The following is a 19,360-nucleotide window of genomic DNA, read 5'->3' on the forward strand; positions in this document are numbered from 1 at the left end:
TCAGCTGTCTCACAGGTAATATAGAGCTGCCTGCTAATACTATACTAGGCTAACTGCAGAATATATTCTCCTTTACACTTTCTTATTCAAAACCGCTGTTTATGATAAAGAAGAATCAGGCACTTTGAGTTTGTTCTTCTGAGTTTAATGTGACCTACAAAACTACCATGCATTAAAAAATGGGATTCCCTCTGCTAGTATTTAACTTGGGTACTCAAGTGAATATTTTTTAAACACTGTGATGCTGCAAAGCAGACATTTTTATTCATTACACGCATCTGGTTGCTTCAGATAGACTAAGTAAAAAGAAATGAAATACTGATTATAGTATTTTTCAGCTCAGTCTTCGTTTTCCTGTGCTTTGCATTAAGCTTCAATACCAAAATGTTTCTTAGCCTGGAAGTTCATATTACATTATTTTTCTAATGCTTGGACTAATCTCAAGGTACTGAAAAGGTAATTACTGCCCCAAGTCTGAATACAGTGACCATATTGAAGCTCCATACCTGAATTTTCATGTCCCCAAGTATATGACTGAGCAAAGAAGCTAAAACAAACCATTCAAATACTAAGACACTTTAAAGTCTAGACACTTTAAAGGCAGCTTAAATGCATTTTTCACAAATCCGTCATTTACACAAATTTAATACTATAGAAATATATAATTGATATTGAAATAGAATTGCATTTTTTTTTCCCCAGAGGGCAGACAAGAGCACCCAGACAGTCAGTGCTGATGTTTGCTTAATACTGCTGTAGAGAAAAGCTACTCTCATTCTTCTGAAATGTTCCTTTGCTGTCCTGTCTTGTATGAGCGGTGTCTTCTGCCACAACGTGAGTGGTAAAAGAATAAACAACCAAAATGTAGACCCGTTTCTGCACAGACCAGGTGATTCAGTGGCTGTGGGCATGTAAGGATGAAGTCCTCATAGCCTTCTTTCCCACAGCTTTTGTCAGGATCTCTGAGATCTTGACAGACAAGCTAGCTTCCAGCCAGAAGTGTGTGCACCCTTACTGCAAAGAGGGCCAATAATATGCTAGGCTGCATTAGCAGGAGAATAGCAGTAGATGAAGAGAACTGCTTGTTTTTTTGTAGTCAGTACTCACTAGACCACATACTGCATCCAGTTTTGGACCTGTTGTTAAAAGATAGATGTCAATTAACTGGAGTGATACTTGTAGGGGACCTGCCTTATGAGGAGAGGCTGCGTGCAGGTCTTTCTCAGCCTGGAGAAGAGGTGACTGTGGGGACACCTGACAGCAGCCTCCATCATGCAAAGAGGTTGCCAAAAGAACATCTTGTTTCAATATTGAGGTTCCTAGGGTGAGAATGACAGACAGTGATAATGAACTATAAGGGGATAGCAAAGAAAGCAAGAACTTTCACTGTGATGGTGAAGAAGCAATGGAGCAGGTTGGCCAGAGCAGTTGTGCAGGTTCCGTCCTTAGTGGATTTCAAGATCGGCCAGAATAAGATTTGAGCAGCCTTTTCTCATCTTATGGCTGAGACTGCATTGAGCAGAGAGCTGCCTAGAGACCCATTGAGATCCAACCTCACTTTCTCTGTGCTAATTCTGTAAAATAGGTTAATCTCTGTAGTATTGTCTCTTCTTTGCCTGCCTTTGTTAGTAGTCTTAATAGTGAATATATGTGAAAATTATGTTGAGGAGAAAAGGATCTTTTGTAATGTTAGTTTGAGAGTTCTATTAGTAGAATGGTGAATTGTGTTTGAAAACTAGGTAATACTAGTGCAATGTGATATGCTTGGAGTTAGGAATCTGAATTGTGACTCTTTTTCTCTAAAGGCAGCCTGTTAGCAACATACAATACCAGTACAATTCAGTTATTTCCTTGCATGTTTGGGAAATGTATTGTGTTCCCCTCTGACTTTTCTATCCTCCCATACTTTGCTACAAAGGCATGTGTCACAGCATACATTTCTTGTTGACACAAAATATCAGGAATCTAATATGGCACTACTTGATAGACTGTGTATCATAAGAATTAGATACCAGACATGCTGGTGCCAAACTAACTAAGAAAATCATTTATCAGATCACTTCAGGGGTTTTCCTGCATTTGCTTTACCGCTCTGCATCTCTTTGAAGAGTGATGTAATATGCTCTGACTGACATCTCATCAGCAGTGAATATACAGTACAATGTCTAGCTTTTGAAATCAAGCCTCCAAGGATACACCGTATACAGAGAGCTGTAATGCGACTCTTGAATTCTCAATATAGATAAGTCCATTTTCATAAAAAGGACATTTAGTATGAATGGCAATGCAAGACATGTGAACATAATGTTCAGCTTTTTTTTTTTTTTTTTTCCTCTCTGTTTATCAGGAACCATTTCTCAGCTGTGAGTTTTTCAGAAAAGGGATCACTTTGACCAGGTCACTTGATTCATTTAAAGCAGAGAAAAGACAGTAGAGTTTTTTCAGAAGAATGGATTAAATTATTGATTTTTTTTTTTTTTTTTTTCCAGCATGGCCTTTGTTTTACAAATTAAGTATGTAAATACATAAATTCATTTCAGGTAATGATAATGTTTTTGCTCCCAGCCAGCTAAAGCTTCTTTGTACTTCTCTCCAACATAAGGAAAGCCCTATATGCTTTTAGATGTATTTAGTCTGCAGAGGTTGTTAAAAGCTTGTACTTTCACTGGCAAATAGACCATCTATTTAGTTTCATTGAAATAAATCAATGTGGTTGTAGGTCATGTGTTTTGTTCTTCTAAGAGAATAAAATAGAAGTACATTGGAAAGTGAAGTACCTTGGTGTCTCTTTTTTGTGGGTTCATGACCTGAGACTTCTGTTCCTGGACTTATATTCTTCAGGCAAAAATTATTCAGTGTATACACCTTGAAAGTCTCTGTGCTGGAAGGTTTTACAGGTATAACTTCCAAATGTCTAAATTTCTCTTGTTAGATTCCCACTTCTGCAACTTCTGTTATTTTAGAATCTGAGAAGTTGTTGACAATTGCAATGGGAAATATCATCACTACAGATGATACTCACCATTCTGTAAATGTGCCAGTAATTTTCACCTTGTTTTTCAGGGATATTGCTTTGAAGAAGTGTATTTCAATTGCAACATTTGACTCTCATCTAGATTCAGCATAATAGCAAGTATTAGCAAGTATTAGCAAGTACTGTACTTCACTGAACTGCAGCTTTTGAATAACTGGAACCAGATTTTCTCACTGTAGATGAGACCTTTCTAGTTAAGAGCTCAGCAGTGTAAGTTGGAAGACTAATCTTGAATTGTAAATGGATTCATTGCCTCAGGACATATAGTCCAGAGAGTCTTTTACCACTCTTGCCTTCAGACATCTATGATTTATCGTAACTATGGACACATGAATTCTCAATTTCTTAAGCTTTAACCAAGGGATTTTTTGTTCTGGATACAAACTAGACTGGTTCTGGTACATATTCTGGTACATATTCTGTGTTGACTTCTTGTATCTACTTTTCAAAAGATTTCACACACTTGGCTAACTGTTGTGTCTATTTACAAAGCAATGAGTAGCTTATTCCATTTAAAATAGAGTGAAGTTAAAGGACCTGATAACAGGTGGAACTAGCTGGTGACATGAGATATTTGCAGAAACACTTCTCTGTTAGAAACATTCTGAACTCTGGTCTGATTTGACCTTTTCCATTCCATGTTTGATTGACTGTTACTCTGGTGGATAGAAAGCCCCCACTCTCTAAGTTGAGACACCTAATCTTTTGTTCAGCTTCTGTACCTAAACAATATAAATGGTAGGTAGCTTACATAGATGCAGCAGAAATGGCAGAAGAGGTAGATAGCTTATGTAGTTGTACTAGCAAAAATGCCTGTAAATAGCATTGTTAAAATGAGGCAAATCTTTGTTATTTAAAATGGTATTAAATATGTATCAAATACATGGGCATCCTTACCTTTGCAAATATTTATATTGAGTTCAGCGTTTTTACACTGGTGCACTGGTGCAATTAATTTCAACTGGAAAAGGGATGAAAAGGCAATTTTTTTTTTACTTTGTCAGCTAATTTGTTTTCTACAGCATCGACAGAACCAGTGTAACACATGTGTCGTGTTGTCTGCTGGACTTGCAAAGCAGGCTGTAATTAATTAAGATGAATCTTTCCAGAGATGGTTTCTGGATCAGGTGAAACCTTTGGCTTGTTTGCTGCTCTAAATGTATGTATTTTCATTGGATGCAACCAAGACATCAGACTTGCTGACTTTCATTATGTTCAGAGAATCTAGTTTGTAGTTTGGGAAGGATAAAGGGTAGGAAGAGGGAATGTGCCCAGATGAAGTTTGGAGTTTGGTTTTGTTTGCCTTTCCCACTCTAGTTCTTGAAACTTTTGGGAGAATATGGGCTGGTCTCATCTGCAGATAAGAGGAAGCAGGTTGATCAATATGATAGAAAGAGTTGGAAAGACTCCCAGCTATGGCTAGTATTCTGTGCACTTCAGTGACCAGATCAGCTAATGCTTTTCTTGTTTCCTCCCTGAGAGAGTTGGGAGGGTAGGCGCTTCCTGATCAGAAACCCAGACAGGATTATTGATAGATTTGAAGTTCACCATGTGTCCCTTTAGGATTTTGGACTGTTGGAGAGTTGATCATTCTGGTCTTTCCATTGCGTGAGAAAAATAATCCTTACCAGATCCTATTAGTGTGCTGGTACGTATACAGTATTTTTCTTAATTCTCTTTTTTGACACCTCTCAAGGAACAGCCAATACTCTTAATAATCTAAACTGTCTCCAAACTTTTTTTTTTATTGCTACAGCAAGATAAACTTCTGTCAGACTTCTGCAATCCTCTTTTTAAGGAGAAGATGACCATGTCCTCAATTTCTATCACAGAGTACTGTCTTTTCTCTTGTGTGACTTAATCATCTCCCATGGTACTGCAAGGGAGTAGTGCAAGTGGAAGGGCAAGGGAGTGGCAGAGCCTCCAGTGTTTGCCCTCATTTCGTATCTTACTTTTTAAATACAATGTTTGATTAATCATAATAAAGAATTCACTACGAAACAGTTATATACTATGCAAATCAGTATAACCCAGTGTGTTGGCCATAGGAATTAACTTCTGTTGTACACTCGTTGTTTGCTCAATGCATAGAAGAGAGTTCCAACTCTCTGTGCATCAAACAGTTCTGGAAGAAACTGCTTTTAAGCTGTACTGTTGGATTTAAGGTCTGAACGTGGCTGTGGAAGATAGTCAGGATAAAGTCACAGTCCTAAAGCTTTATAGTCTACTGTCATGTTCCTTATAGAGTCTGCTTTCATACTGTAGAAGGCATGTAAAATACAACATTCATTACAAGGATTTGTTTGCTCTTGACTTATGTGCAGTTCCCACAAAATGGCTGCAAAGGCACAGGGCAGTAGTAAATAAAACTCAGAGAGAGAGTACATATCAGGGAATTTGATGCAATATACTCATATAATCTGCTCCAGCTTAACTTCTGCCCAACCTTGATTCTTAGATGAAGGTATTATTTATGCTTGACTAAATTTATCAAAAATGTTACTTTTTTCCTTGTGGGAGGAAAATGTAGGCGTATACTTTGGAGCATGTAAAATCTATTTTCATCCCATTGGTATTATTCTTTACCATCACGTTAAAGAGAGTTCACAGAACACGATACTTTATAAGCTATCCATGGTTTTATAGAAGGAAACACAAGTAATTTCTATTGACTACTTTTGTGATGTCTCCAAAGCAGCAGAACGGTAGCACTTAGCCTTTTTCATGAAGGGTCACATTGGTTATTGAAAGACAGCAGGTTATAAATACCATTGATAATAGTCAATGAAGATGTAAGATGAGATTCATGTCAGCATTTCTATGATCTGTAGGTGTCAGCTAATTTCCCCCTTCAGAAGAAAGGATATCCAAATAGGTTCTAATAGTCTTGATGTTCTGAGGAAGCAAAAACTTGACTAATATTTTTCTTTTCCAAAGCACAAAGGGTGCTGATTCATGTAAAACTGATTCACTCACAAAAGAAACATGTTCAGGTATAATTTTATCACATTCTCTCCCCATCCCCCCCGCCCCCCCCCTCCCCCCCCCCCCAAAAAAAAAAAAAGTTTGTTGCAATCTGTGTGTGAGAGACAATAACATTTTTCAACACTGAAACTAGATGTTTCTTGGTTGTGTCTCCAAGTTCTTTTATCTCTTCACCACTTAGTGACATGGGCTTTTGTCCTAAGTCAGTAAAGGATGAATTTTATGTGAAGAAATGCTAAGGAACTAGAGAAATCATGTGGATTGGTAAAAGAATCTGAGATCAGGAATACAGAAGAAATCACCAACAGTTAACAGTTCTAATGAGGAGAAGCTTACATTGCTAAACTCAGAGAGTGGAGAAGATTTTGCTTGGGATAGAAACAGATTAAACTATTCTGTTGAAATGGTAGTCATGCAGAAATGTTCCTAGAGACTCTTTGACTCAAAGCAAGAGAGGCAAATTTGGAATTTTCTTCTGTGAAACAAAAGTTCTGTCTTTTCTCTGAAGTAGGACAGAAAGATTATTTTTTTTCTTTTTTCCTCTGTGTTAAAGAGCAGTGAGCTGGAGAAAGGACCTATTTTGCTAATCCTATATTTCTTACAGGAACAGATTTTCCTTTAAAAATCACCTATTCACAAGTTCTTAACTATTGCAGTGATAAAGCCATGGACAGGTTTTTTTTTTGTTTTTTTTTCTCATTTACTATACAGTGGTTATGTTGTTAGGGTGCAATCTGCAGTACCACAAAGATTCACTAGGAAATTTCCTAGTGTTATGTAATGCTAACAGCACAGTTGTGTTGTGTTATTAATTGTAATTACTGTTAATTGAAATTATTAAACTAGTTTGAAGAAACTAACATAAACCATTGTACATTGTTGTATCTCAGTGGCTCATGGCAATGACCACACCTGTTTGAAAATACATAATTTTTTAAACTGAGATATATAGGAAATTGTATGTAGATTGATATATATGGATGTCTTAATGACCAAGCTTTATAAATTGATGTCATTGTTGCATCTTCAAAGCAGTTTGATATGTTTTAGTGCCAGAGTCTGCATAAAGTGCCTATGTTGTTTTCTGTATTAAATGTCTGCAAAATACCTGCTGGTTTTTGAGGAAAGAAATCCGTCACTTATGTTATCAGTGAAAAGTAATAGCCTCGACTCTGATCTATTAAATGATTTTGCAAATGTGTACTTTTTTCTAGTTCTGTAACTTTAAAGATATTGGTAACACTTGCAGCAAGTTCACATCAGCACTTTTACTAGAAACCTTTACTTTTTATCTGCAAAAATTGGAAAATACCGTAGCTGTGTATTCAGCATTTCTACTTGTGAACAAGTGATTCTACAAAATCCAGCACAACTATTTGTACCAGTGTGACAGAAATGAGGATTTTTATTTTTATTTTTATTTTTTTTTAACAGGAACGTGAACCAAAACTTGATACATTTGTGAACTGTCTTTCAGATCCATAATATTGTGTTAATTTGTCTCTGTGACAAGATGAATTTCACGTATGTATGTGGACCTCCTGGAATATCCAAAATCTCTTGATCACACAGTTAAGGGAAGAAGCCTTTTGCATGAGTGGTAGATCCAAGGCAGTGGCAAGTGCAGATTCACTGTGTAGCTCTGCTACAAAAGGAGGACTTCTGTTAGCTTAGGGATATTATAGTCAACTATTGAGGGTAAAACAGTCATGAGAATTTATCTGGCCACATAGGGATTCCTATATTTGAACTGGTTGTCTAGACGGTGTTTGCACACAGTAATGAGAAATAGAGTGTGATTCACTATAAAGAAGAGTCTTCATTATTAGTTCCAAAGAAGTGAAAAATATTAACCCTGATATTTACCTTTTAAAGAGATAAAAGTAAGAGTGTTGCTTAAAGCTACAAAATGACAAGAGCAGTAGTGTGTTCAGCTGTGCTTTGTCATATATTTTCTGTATGATTCACACAGTGGTAGAATAAAGTTACTCGCGCGGCCCAAGAAGAACTGTTCATGAGGTGGAAATAATTTGTATGCTTTAAAATATATGTATTTATATTCTGATCTTGTTAAAACAGAGAGAAACGTTCACAAAACCCAACTTTCTCTAAACCATATTTTAAATTGATATTACTAAATATACTGGTCTCGATAATTTTTTTCAAAAAACAGACAAACAAAAAAATCCAACAACTACCAAAAACCACCACCACCAAAAACCCTATTTATAATACAGAGCTTTGTAATGTCATTAGTGCCTAGAACTCTCTTTGCAGATTATGAAGCTTAGGAACCTCAAAGTATTTAGTGACAATAGAATTGAAATTAGGATTCATCAGGATCTTCAGTGTTATTAGATTTTTTTTTTTTTTTTTTTTTATAGCATGAAACCATTTTTCATGGGACCTCTTAATTTTACTAATGTTGAATATTGAATCACATTCACTATAACCAAAATGTTTTACTGTCTAAGCTATTATTACTCGGTTGTGTCCATTTCTGCATCTTTCCTACTAATATCTTTCTTACTGATGGTAAGTTTATACTTGCTTCTATTAGTGTTAGTTTTGAGAGGAATCCTGATTAATAGGAACAACAAATTTCAGATTGCCTCCAGATTGGAATTACTTATGAAGTAAAACAGCAGTTTTCCTCTCATAATTATTTTGGGGATATGTTTTGTTTGATTTGCTGTAGATTATGTTACAAGAAATGTTACTTAACAGATACAATAACCAAGTATAGGTTTCCATACCTATCAAACGAGACTTTCTGTTATAGACATGTGATAGTATAGACTGTATCCTGTCTGCGTATGTACTAGATACTGATTTCTTTCATGATTAAGTGTTATGTTCTTGAAATCCACTTTTGAATATTCTATTCTTTTTATTCCCCAGCATCAGCTTCAGTATAGTTAGTCATAAATTCAACAGCGGATGTACCCTCTATGCAGTTGCTTACATGTTTTAGAGGCTGGCAGTATAGTTGCCTCTTCTGCTACTGATGTAATTCTTTCTAGTGATGGTGATCTTGTATTTCCTCTAACCATCTTAGATAAAATAAAAAAAAAAGAAAAAGAAAAAAAAAATTATCTATAGATGTGACTGCTTAAAGTGCAAATAGCAGCTATCTTAGCAATCAGGTGCATAGTCCAAGGGGGGAAAAAAGCCTTCTTTCACAACTTGAAGTCACATTTCATTCTGTTCTTTTTTCTTTTTTTTTTTTTCTCTGTTTTTTAAAGTACTCCTTTTAACAAAATTGACATTTAGAAGATCTTTCTTCCCTGTAGTCTTAATCTGACATTGAGTCTCTTAATGGAACTACCCTTTGAGCCCTCCGCTCTTGATTTGTTGTAATTTTCACATCCAAGTGCCTTTCCTGTAGCTATTTGTTCTTCTTAGAGTTAGTGTTTCAGATTTTGTCTTACTCTTCTGGAGACAAACTTTCCTGGTTCTCCAAGTTTTTCTACTGTCCCAAGATTCAGATGAAATATTAATTTGCCCTTCAGTTAATCAAGGCTGTATTTGGCTTCTGTTTTTACCATTATCTGGAAAACCATAGGTGATTAGGAAGCTGTTAAAACACAGATTCATCTTAACTGTAAATTAAGGTACTAAAAGGTTTGTTTTGGTCTTGGAGGGAAAGCCATGAAAGTTTAGAACAACCTGTCCTCTTCAGTTAATAGCCAACTGGTTTTTGAACAAACTTTTGAGGTCAACAAAGCCTTAATTAAATTGCTTGTATTCTCAGGTGTGGATTGAATCCAGCACTCATTGAAGTTGATTGATGACAGCAAGCTTTAGATAGACCTCAGTCTGACAGAGAAGAGGTGTTCAAGTACTGCATCCACTGTCTCACAATAATTATAAAGCAGCTCAATTTCTTCTCTCTGTCTCCAGCTGAAAAACAGTGTGATGGCATTTTATACCAAATGGTGCCTGGAAGGCAAAGCTCTAGGAGTCTTGGCTAAAGTCTGTGGAGCTGTTCGTTTACTGGTATTTCATCTGTGTTGTTGTGAAATTCTGAATGCAACTTTTTAACCTTGCTTTTAATTTCTGTTTTGAAATTATACTAGAAGTTGTTGTTCCTTAAGTAGAAAGACTTGATAAATGGAAATCAATGGTCTCAGCTAAAAAAAATACGTATCTAGCTTTTGGTTACCTAATTTGGAAAAGGAGAAATAGACAGGAGTGCAGTATTCTACTGTAAATATTTATAAACTGGCTTGACAAGGCCATTAATAACCTAATCTGGTTCCCCCTTTCAGCAGAATGTTGGACTAGATGATCTACTGAGCTTACTTCTGACATGGACTTTCTATGATACAGCAGTATCCAGATGCATAAATCGGCACAGAGCTGGCTTATACTAAAGATGTGTCTTTGAATAATTTTATTTTACTGCTCCTTTGTATTCCCCCTCTGACAATTGAAGCACATCAGAAGTATTGGGAGTGCTGCTTCTGGAATTGGCAAGAGCTGTTTTTCTGAAGTGCATTACTATTAGCATTTAACACAACATGGAAATTCAAAGGAAACTGGGAGCATTAATGGCAGATGTGGCAACAAGTACAACTAAGTGGGATCAAAGAAATAATTCATTACTTTGTTCCTTTTAAAAATTCTGGGATGGGCCTTAGACTATAAGACTGTTTCATGTGACATGGAGGACTTCACATGCATTTAACAGCAGAAAAAAGAAGGCATTTATGTAGCTTGCCTTCATTTTTAGAGTGTAGTGAAATTACATGGTAAGACTGATGTTACTGAAAAAACAGATGGGTTGAGTCTGTAAGGAGTGTGCTGTGTTGTTTTTCCATTAGTGTCTTATAAGGGTTCTTTCTAAATTGAGCTGGATATAATTGAGGTTAGTTTTTAGTGGGGGAGTATAGGCTGAGTTATATTCTGAACTTTCATTTTATGTACACAATCAGAGGTAACACTCAATGCTCTATAGTTCTCTGCAGTAAAAAAACACTGAGTGAAGAGAGAAGAAGGATTATGGATATGGACAGCTTGTCTTGAGGAACTTGTGGTGATTGGGAGTTATCTGATGATACCTCTCAAACTCTAGAGGAAATGCTCCTAATTGACAGCACATGTGGCTGTTTGACATACTCTGAAGGGTTCATGCTTCTCAGCTGGCTCTATTTGTATTTTCTATTTTCGTAGAAGATGAGCCTAAAACCTTGGAGCAAGCTGAAGGAACCCTTGAGTAAGGTTTAGTTGTAATTTAAATATCTTGTTCAGAAGTTTTGATATAAAAAATGTCACTTTTGAATGTGTAGAAAGATTTTCTTTTGTATCTCTCTAGGAACCTGAAATATCGTTAGATAATAAGAAAGAGTATTGTGTATTGGCAAAAATTGCAGCTTGGAGTTTGCTGAGTTATGACGGACTTTGTTTTTTCTCTGTTTCTTAATATATTAATTGCAATTTTAATATAATTAATAGAGGAATCCCTGCACCAGATTACAAATTTTCAGTTTTTCACAGGTGTGTTCTATACAAGCCCTATAGTCCTAAGTAGCTGTGTTAAACTTCAGGGTGCTGAGCTGGTTACCTTCACAGAGTGCGTTTGACTTCAGAAACTAGTCTTCTCCATTATAGTTCATGTTGATCAACCCAAAAGCAACAGTAACTCTTTAATTTACTGTAATGCTCATAAAGAGATATATCTGTGATTGAGTTAACACTTTTGAGAAGAAGTTTGATTCCTAAGAGTTCTTTGTTAATCATTTAACTGAATCAAAACACATCTGTGGATTATCATTGCTCGCTGTTCTATACTTTCTGCTTTTTTTTTTTTTTTTTTTTTCCTAACTTTTCTGTTAAGAAAACAGTGAAGCTGTCTAGGGATGCCTTTACCAACTGTACTTTCCTTTTGTACGCTTTCCTGATTGAAAGCATAAAGTTGAGATGGGTGTGGTTTTTCCGAGTAGTGTAGTGCATATAGTGTAAGTTTTCAGACCTGTGAAGCAGAAGAGTAGATCACTGGATTTCCTGTTGAATAACTTGCTTACGGTTGTTTGTCCTGTACTAAAGGATGCAGTTTGTGTATGCTTCCTAATGTTTCTTTTTTCAGCAGCCCTTGATGGTGTTACGTGTGGAGCTGTACTAATGGGAAATTTTACATGGAGGCATCGCTCGCATAAGCCACACCTAGAAAACATGAAATTACTATTACTCTTTTAATACCTGATTTGTCAACCATCTGCCCCAGGTTCAGTAGTGCTTGGTATGATGGAGAGTGAGTGTTCAGGCTTTAACAGAAGTGCTAACAATGACAGCACCTGAAATGCAGAGAAATTGTTATATCTTTTATCTAAGCAGCATGAAAGATTGCAAATCTGTAATAACAGATAAAAAATATGCTGACATCTTTATAAAATCAAGTAGATTATGTGTGTGTGTTTTAATGCTTACTCTGCTGACTGCTTTTTGCTGTCACATAATTTTTGAAGAGAAAATAGAAAAGCCACTGAAGAGTAGTAATTCTGGTATCTGCACACAGTGATTTTATGTGTAAGTGGAATAGCAATGAGTTGTTAGAAGAAGTGATCAATGTGCAATAGAAGAATTATTATGAAATCTTGCTTTCTGTAGTGTTGTGACAGGCAGACCAGTCAAATTAAATTGTGTTTAGAACATGAGGTTAATACCTAGGAGACCTGGAATTGCATTTGTAATATAATATATTATGGCTTTAATTTTCTAAGTAGCCATGCTTCCAAGTGACAGTTACAAGCTGGCAGCTCAAAGCGGTTTCTTCTCACCTCACATTTTGTGAAGGACGAGCTGAAAGCAAAGTTTTTCCAAAACAGAAAATGGCTTTTCATTTTTACAGTTGGGCACCAAATTATAAGAGTTTTGTTAGTTTTTAGTGATTGTGATTAAAGCTAGAGGTCAGATTCTCACAACTAGCTGAAATATGAAGATTTAAGCTTCTAATGAATATGGAATTACTTGAAGAATTACTTGAAAAATTATTCTTATATTTGCTCAGTTTGTATATTTACCAGATATGTTACTTTGTCATAAAGCAAAACAAACAAAATAACTTTTAAACAATAAAAACAGAAAGTGGTAACTTTGTTCTATCAAACAAAGATCCTATCAAACCAATTTCATATTTTTCAATGGAAATTGGAGAATTTTTATACTGTGAATGAGCAAGAGGTAATTTTGGTGACCAAAGCACATGGGCATTAGCAAGTCAGAACTGTATGGGTTTTGGTGGACATTCTGTCTGAAGGACAGTCAATCTGATGAGTCATTTTGATCTTCAAGGATGTATGACTTCTCCAACACACCTCATGATCTGTTGGAAAACCAGTTAATTATATACATCAGGAAAATGTTAGACTAGAAAACTTCTGTCCAAACTTCCACGTTCAAACTTAAAATTGTTTATGTGTCTTACTTCACCTAAATTCGTAAAGTAGTCAAGGTTTCAGTCTTTTGATATTTTTGTTTTGTTGTATTCTGTTTTTGTTTTGTTTCTAGATTTTTATTATACAGTTTAGTGATGCTTAACTGCTGCCTGCTCAACTAAAATTTCTGTAGGTAGGAGGAACTGTGAGCATATTAGTTAAGCTGTGAAGGAACATCTCAAGTTTTAACCGCAGGAATACACTCAGACAAGACAAGAGGGTCATAGAGAGCTCTTAACTGGAAGCTCTCAGTGGCATACACAATAGCTGAAGCATGTGCAGTCAAAAGCAAATAGACCTGAGGCACAGATGACTACATAACGAAAATATACAGAGTCATAGCAAACACTTCAAGGGTAGCAATTCTCTTCAAATGCAGTGAAAGGAGACCAGGAGCTTCACTGGTGGGTATCACCATTCTTCTGCTACTATTTAGCTTGTAATTTTAGCAGTGTGTTGTTTTCAGCATGTTAACTCAGAGCTACTTTATGGATGGTTTTTTTTTTTTTTTTTTTTTTTTTTTTTTTTTTTTTGTGAGCTGGCTTTATAGTGCACTCATATTGGAATATTAATGATTCAGAAAACATGTTGTTTTAGATTAATTAAAACCAAACATTTGCCTTTATACCAGAATACCATTTTTCATCGTTTATTGAGTGTGCAATCTCAGTATTTAGATAGTGAGTGAAAACCTGAACTGCCTGTCAGTAATTGAGTGTTAGGTCATTTAACGTGCCAACAGAGTAATTTGTTTTTTATAGAGTACATCACTATTTAACCACAGAATTGGTAAAGCAAAACAACAACAAAAAGAAACAAACAAAAAACAGCATGTATTTGAATACAGTTTTCCCCAAGTGCTGCATGCACAATGTTTAATGTTTTTGGAGAGCAGAGCAAGAGGATGTGTCCTTGTCCAGATCCTTAGTCAAAAGCCCTTCTTTTCTGTGATATTCATAGCTTTCTGTTGGTACTCTATTACTCTAGAAACGGAACATACAAGTTCTCAAATCTTCCAAGTTAAAGCATTCAGCTTACAGAATCACAGAATCGTAGGGGTTGGAAGGGACCTCCAGAGATCATTGAGTCCAACCCCCCTGCCAAAGCAGGTTCCCTACAGCAGGTCGCACAGGTAGGCATCCAGGCAGGTCTTGAACATCTCCAGAGAAGGAGACTCCACCACCTCCCTGGGCAGCCTGTTCCAGTTACATAAACACTTTACTCTGCTTTACATGAATTTTGACTGGTGTGTTTAAGAGAATTAATTTTAAAGCAACATGGAAGATAACGCTGAAGGATGTTCACTGACTGAGAATGGCTTGAGTAGGAAGGGAGGCAAAGTTAGATAGATCTGAAATAATTTGTTGCTGATGTTTTGTGTTGGTGGCCATAACAAATGAAAAAATTCCAATGTGACTTTAAAAATGAATGTGACAAAATCTGTGTGTAGAGACACAGTTGGATCTCAGTTGCTCTAGAATGGATCTGAAATAACTCAAATCTGCAACTGTGACAGAACCCAAGCTCCCACTATTACATTTCATCTTCTGTTCTTGCGTTTAAAGAAGGAAATTGAAAGCTGGAATCTGAAGAGATGGTAATGAGTTTGCTAACTTCTTTTTTATTTTAATTGTTACACTTGGAGTGTCAGTATCATGCAAGTATGAGATAGAAAGGGAAATTATCTAGTGAAATTGATTCATATTTGGAGTGTGATTGTACATATACATAAACATTCAATTTCTGCTAGGTTTCTAGCCTCTATATAAGGCTCTTCAGTTGCTTGCAAAATATGCCAACATTCAAATTTTCAATCTTACCAATACTACTTTTTTTGTCAGGATAATAAATGATATTTTGTAAGCTGTGAAGGAAGAGTATACCTAACCACATATGTATACAAACCATTCCAAACCAAAATGTACATGTAATACATCTATTAGATGTTAAACTTTGTGTTTAGTTGAACATAGTGTTTGCAGTGTAATTTTTTTTAAAATCAGATTTTTTGCCTCTATGGACTCTGCCTCATAACAGATACAAAATTTAAAGTTAGTCATGCAGAAAGATGATAGATAGAACTTCAATATCTGAAAAATATTAATAATGTATTAGTTGTAAAACTGAATGAATAAATCTTATAACTGAAAATATTTTTTTTTAGGCAGTAAACAACTAGAAGAGACCTCATATTTGGCCAGAAATATTTAGTCTAATTCTAATAAATTCTGTTGGATTTGGGGTTTTTTTTGTATTTTTATTTCCAGCTTGGAGTCATTAGTGCTTTAATGTAACTTCACATTTATGCAGCATCTTTCAGCTGGATTTTTTTTTTAATTAGCAAAACAAGTTATAATTGGAGATAATGTTATATATGCTTGATTAAAAGCAACAGTTATCACAGGAAGATGCAAACTCTGTTTAAGATCCCATATCCTCTGCAAACACAAGAAATGATGCATTGTATTTTCAGTGAAAGGCAAACTGTAAATTAAGGTGATGAACCACAATTTGAAGAGTTATTTAGAAGACTTCTGTTGTTGGCTTCTGGTTTTAATGTATAAATGTGTAGACTTGTTGAAAAGTAATTTACTTAGAATAAAGAAGCTGTAGCACTGAGGGTAATCTATTTAAATGTGTTCTTTGCTAAAATTACAATATGACATTAGATAGAAATGAATATCGTAAGAGTGCTAGATACCCTTAACATCTTGCTTCTTTGAATGGAGCCAGATGGAGCCAGAAAGTGGCTTATTATTGTATACTTCTGTGGCTGTGTCCAGAAGACAAGAGTGTGCCTGTTTCTTTGATAGATTAATAGAAGAGGTGCAGAAACAGGTGTGTCAGCAAATAGCAAGTATCCTTCCCAAGAGAAAATAGCAAGGTGTATCGTTTATCTTATCATTAGCTTTTATGCTTTGAATTAATCTGCGAAGTACTATCTGGTGAAAAGTATGGAGTAAGGTGTTTTTTTTAGTAATTATCCCAAGGCAGCAGGTGTTTCTGTTATGATAAGTGACTACACGAAGCCATTTTGGCTGTGATGAAAAACAGAAGCAATCTGAAGGCTATCCTCTGCTTGCACAGACTGCAGGAGCGGTATGGAGCTATGGATGCCAAAGCAAGCCAGAATTGTCACAGTTTTGCTAAGTAGGTGCTCCTTATATTTTGGAGTTCTACTAGCTTTCAAAAGGTTTAATATTTTTTCTCTTTAGTAGATAAATTTAACAAGCTTATTTATTTTGCAAAAACAAACCTATTGGTTAAAAGATTCATTCATCAGCTGTAGTAGTATGCAGCTTGCCTACTGGCAGAAGAGATTCTACATGCTGAGGTCCATGAGGGATGTAGGTGTGCATTTTGCTTTTATCTTCTTGAGTGATGAATTTGAGTTTGAGATGATGGAGTATTTCATGAGGTGTCTTCAGTGACTTGAGAAGCTACATTACAAGAAGATTTGCTGTCCTGGTCTAATTATATGATTTGTGAAGGCTCTCTTAGGATAGATAATAATTTTTTTTACATTTCTAAGTGCACTGAGCATATACTTTCACTTGAAACTCTGAACTTGTGAAAGATGCAGATGTGGAGACTGCGGAGGCAGTGAAATTGAGAGAACTGTTCTGCCCTCTTCCTCTCTGTTGGGAGTGGAAACCTAAGCTAATGATCCACACCAAGTTATGTGAACTTCACAGGATAGTGTAAATAAATCCAGCATTCAATTACGTGTTTGATCTGTGCTAAACAGGACTATTTAATCCTAGTGGGGAAGAGGGGTGCCGGGGAAAGAAGTTAGTGTGTAAAATCAACTTCAGGATGAAAATACCCATTCTGTCAGAAACTGATTCAATTTATTTTATCACTTAGTGCCACCATTTTCTCCCTTAACTGGCTAGGATCCTGCTCACGATTTTGGGGAGGTTTTCTTTTGCTGAAGTTATGTGCTGCCGTTACGTGAAAGGTGGACTGACTTTTCAAAGCGTTGCAAAGCTTTCCTGTTCCACTTCTGCAGCCTTCCAAGCCAGTGGTAACCTACAAACCCAACTTTAGCTGGGCTGTTCATTAGCTCTTTGGAGGCCGATGTTCATTGTCTAGATTTTTGCTAGTGCATGGATTCTGCAGTTTGGCTTTGGAAAATTGTCTCCCAAGCAAGTGCACAAAACTGAATATCTGAAGTCAAATACTAAATAACTTCAGTAAAAAATAAATAGCTGAAATAATGAAGCAGAAGAAATTCTGCATTGCTTTTTAAGCTGTTCTTTAATTTATTTGACAAGCGTATGCCAAAAGGCCAACAATCTAGAGATGGTTACATTTTCATCATTGTAGCTTGTTTTTTTCTTCTGAGTGTTCTTTCTAAATTGTCTGTTCTTATAGCTTGTGTGCTTTCGAGTATTGCTTAAAAGGTCCTTCTTTTCTTTCATGTGTTGAGGAAAAATGCTGCAGAATCACTCATCTGTTTTGTTTAGCAGATTGCCACTCTGTGCTTCAGGTTCCTGCAGTTTGTAAGGAAAAGTGCCGCAAACTTATCTTAACATTTGAAATTCAAATGTAAATCTTTCTTATTCAAAAACATTGTCAGTAAAAGAGGAAAAATTATCCTGGGAGATTTAAGAGGTAGAATATGGCAGTGCAAATCAAACATACTTAACCTTTTAGGGTGGGGGAGTGTACATTTTTGTTTAGTTTTGCTTTCGCTGTGAGTGATTTCAGATATACTTTGCATCTTTCTGCCAAAGCTTTGCAGAGCTAACAGGAGTAAGGAAAAGTGCTTCAGACATTGACATGGAAATAAGCAGCTCTGAATCCCAAGCTTTGAAAGCACACCAAAGGCAGAACTAATGAATAAAGTGTCACCGTTTTTTCATTGCTCATTTTTAGCAGAGCCTTAATACTCTGCATAAGAATCAAGAGTGAGTCACAAGGATTAACAGTTGATATTTCTTCATCAGGAATTTTTCCCTAACAAACCCAGTCAGAATTTTTCACTTGCACATACAATTAAAATGAAATTTTACTTAACTATGTGCTTTGTGTGCTTTAGTCTTTCATTTAGCTCTTGTAACTTCATATTTAGTTTGCTGATTTTTATATGGAGAAATATGTCTCAGCATGCTTAGGAAGAATATTTTCTGATTATTTTTCTCTGATTATTTCTAAATAGAAGAAGCAAAACAAGTCTGTTGCACATTGGTATCTATTGAGCATACCAGATATATTTCTCAGCCTGCTCTCCTGGAATATCCCTTAAATCATACTAAATGTCTTTTTTCAATCTTTTTAATGCAGTGTTGTTTCCTATGCTGCTGCTGCATTACCAACAAGTACCAAGATATGAAATCATGCTCTCATCTGTTTCCTCTGGGTCTATTCTAGCGTGAATATTCTTGCATATATTTTCCTCCTTTCTGTTGGTACTTTTTTGGGCTTCCCGCCCCCCCATAGAATGTAATGAAGCCTTCTATTTCCCAGGTAGCATCTAATCTGTTCTTTTATCTCGTATTCAGATTGCTCTGAATCGTTCAGTATTATGATCCAGCCAACAACACATTCCTTTTTTCTTTATCAATAGAAGCCACGCTATTATCTTTAATCTTTATGCATTTTTAAGAGAAAGCTGATTAATATCAGGATTCGTACTGCTGGTAGGTATCTTTAAATAATGTGCTCATTAGTATAAGGATAATGAAATTAATCACATCAAATAGCCTTTTACTGCAGTCTAACAGTCTTCAACACAAGTAGATAAAAGTCTATGACATTGTAGTTCAGAGTGTTTTACCTGGAAATTTTTAGGACAAAATTAACTTGAAATCTTTTATATTTTTCAAGGCCTGAATTTATTACAGTCTCTAAAATAATTTACCTTCAAGATTTCTTTTAAATTTGAATGATTTTAAAAAGT

The 19,360-nt window shown here is 35.7% G+C and overlaps 1 protein-coding gene across 2 annotated transcripts in view; it reads left to right on the forward strand.

Moving 5' to 3' along the window:
* Positions 1-19,360, forward strand: part of ALCAM (activated leukocyte cell adhesion molecule) — a 119,352-nt gene that overhangs the window by 45,700 nt on the left and 54,292 nt on the right. Inside the window, exon 1 of one of the 2 annotated variants that reach the window (XM_052702685.1) lies at positions 11,183-11,237. The exons of the other annotated variant lie outside the window; for it this stretch is intronic. Coding sequence (XP_052558645.1) covers positions 11,198-11,237 — 40 coding nt within the window. The 5' untranslated portion in view covers positions 11,183-11,197. Of the gene's footprint in view, positions 1-11,182; positions 11,238-19,360 lie in introns of those variants that run through there. 2 annotated transcript variants of the gene reach the window in all.

This window comes from Tympanuchus pallidicinctus, unplaced genomic scaffold (genome assembly GCF_026119805.1).
Source record: "Tympanuchus pallidicinctus isolate F22 unplaced genomic scaffold, pur_lepc_1.0 scaffold10, whole genome shotgun sequence".
Lineage (NCBI taxonomy): Eukaryota > Metazoa > Chordata > Aves > Galliformes > Phasianidae > Tympanuchus > Tympanuchus pallidicinctus.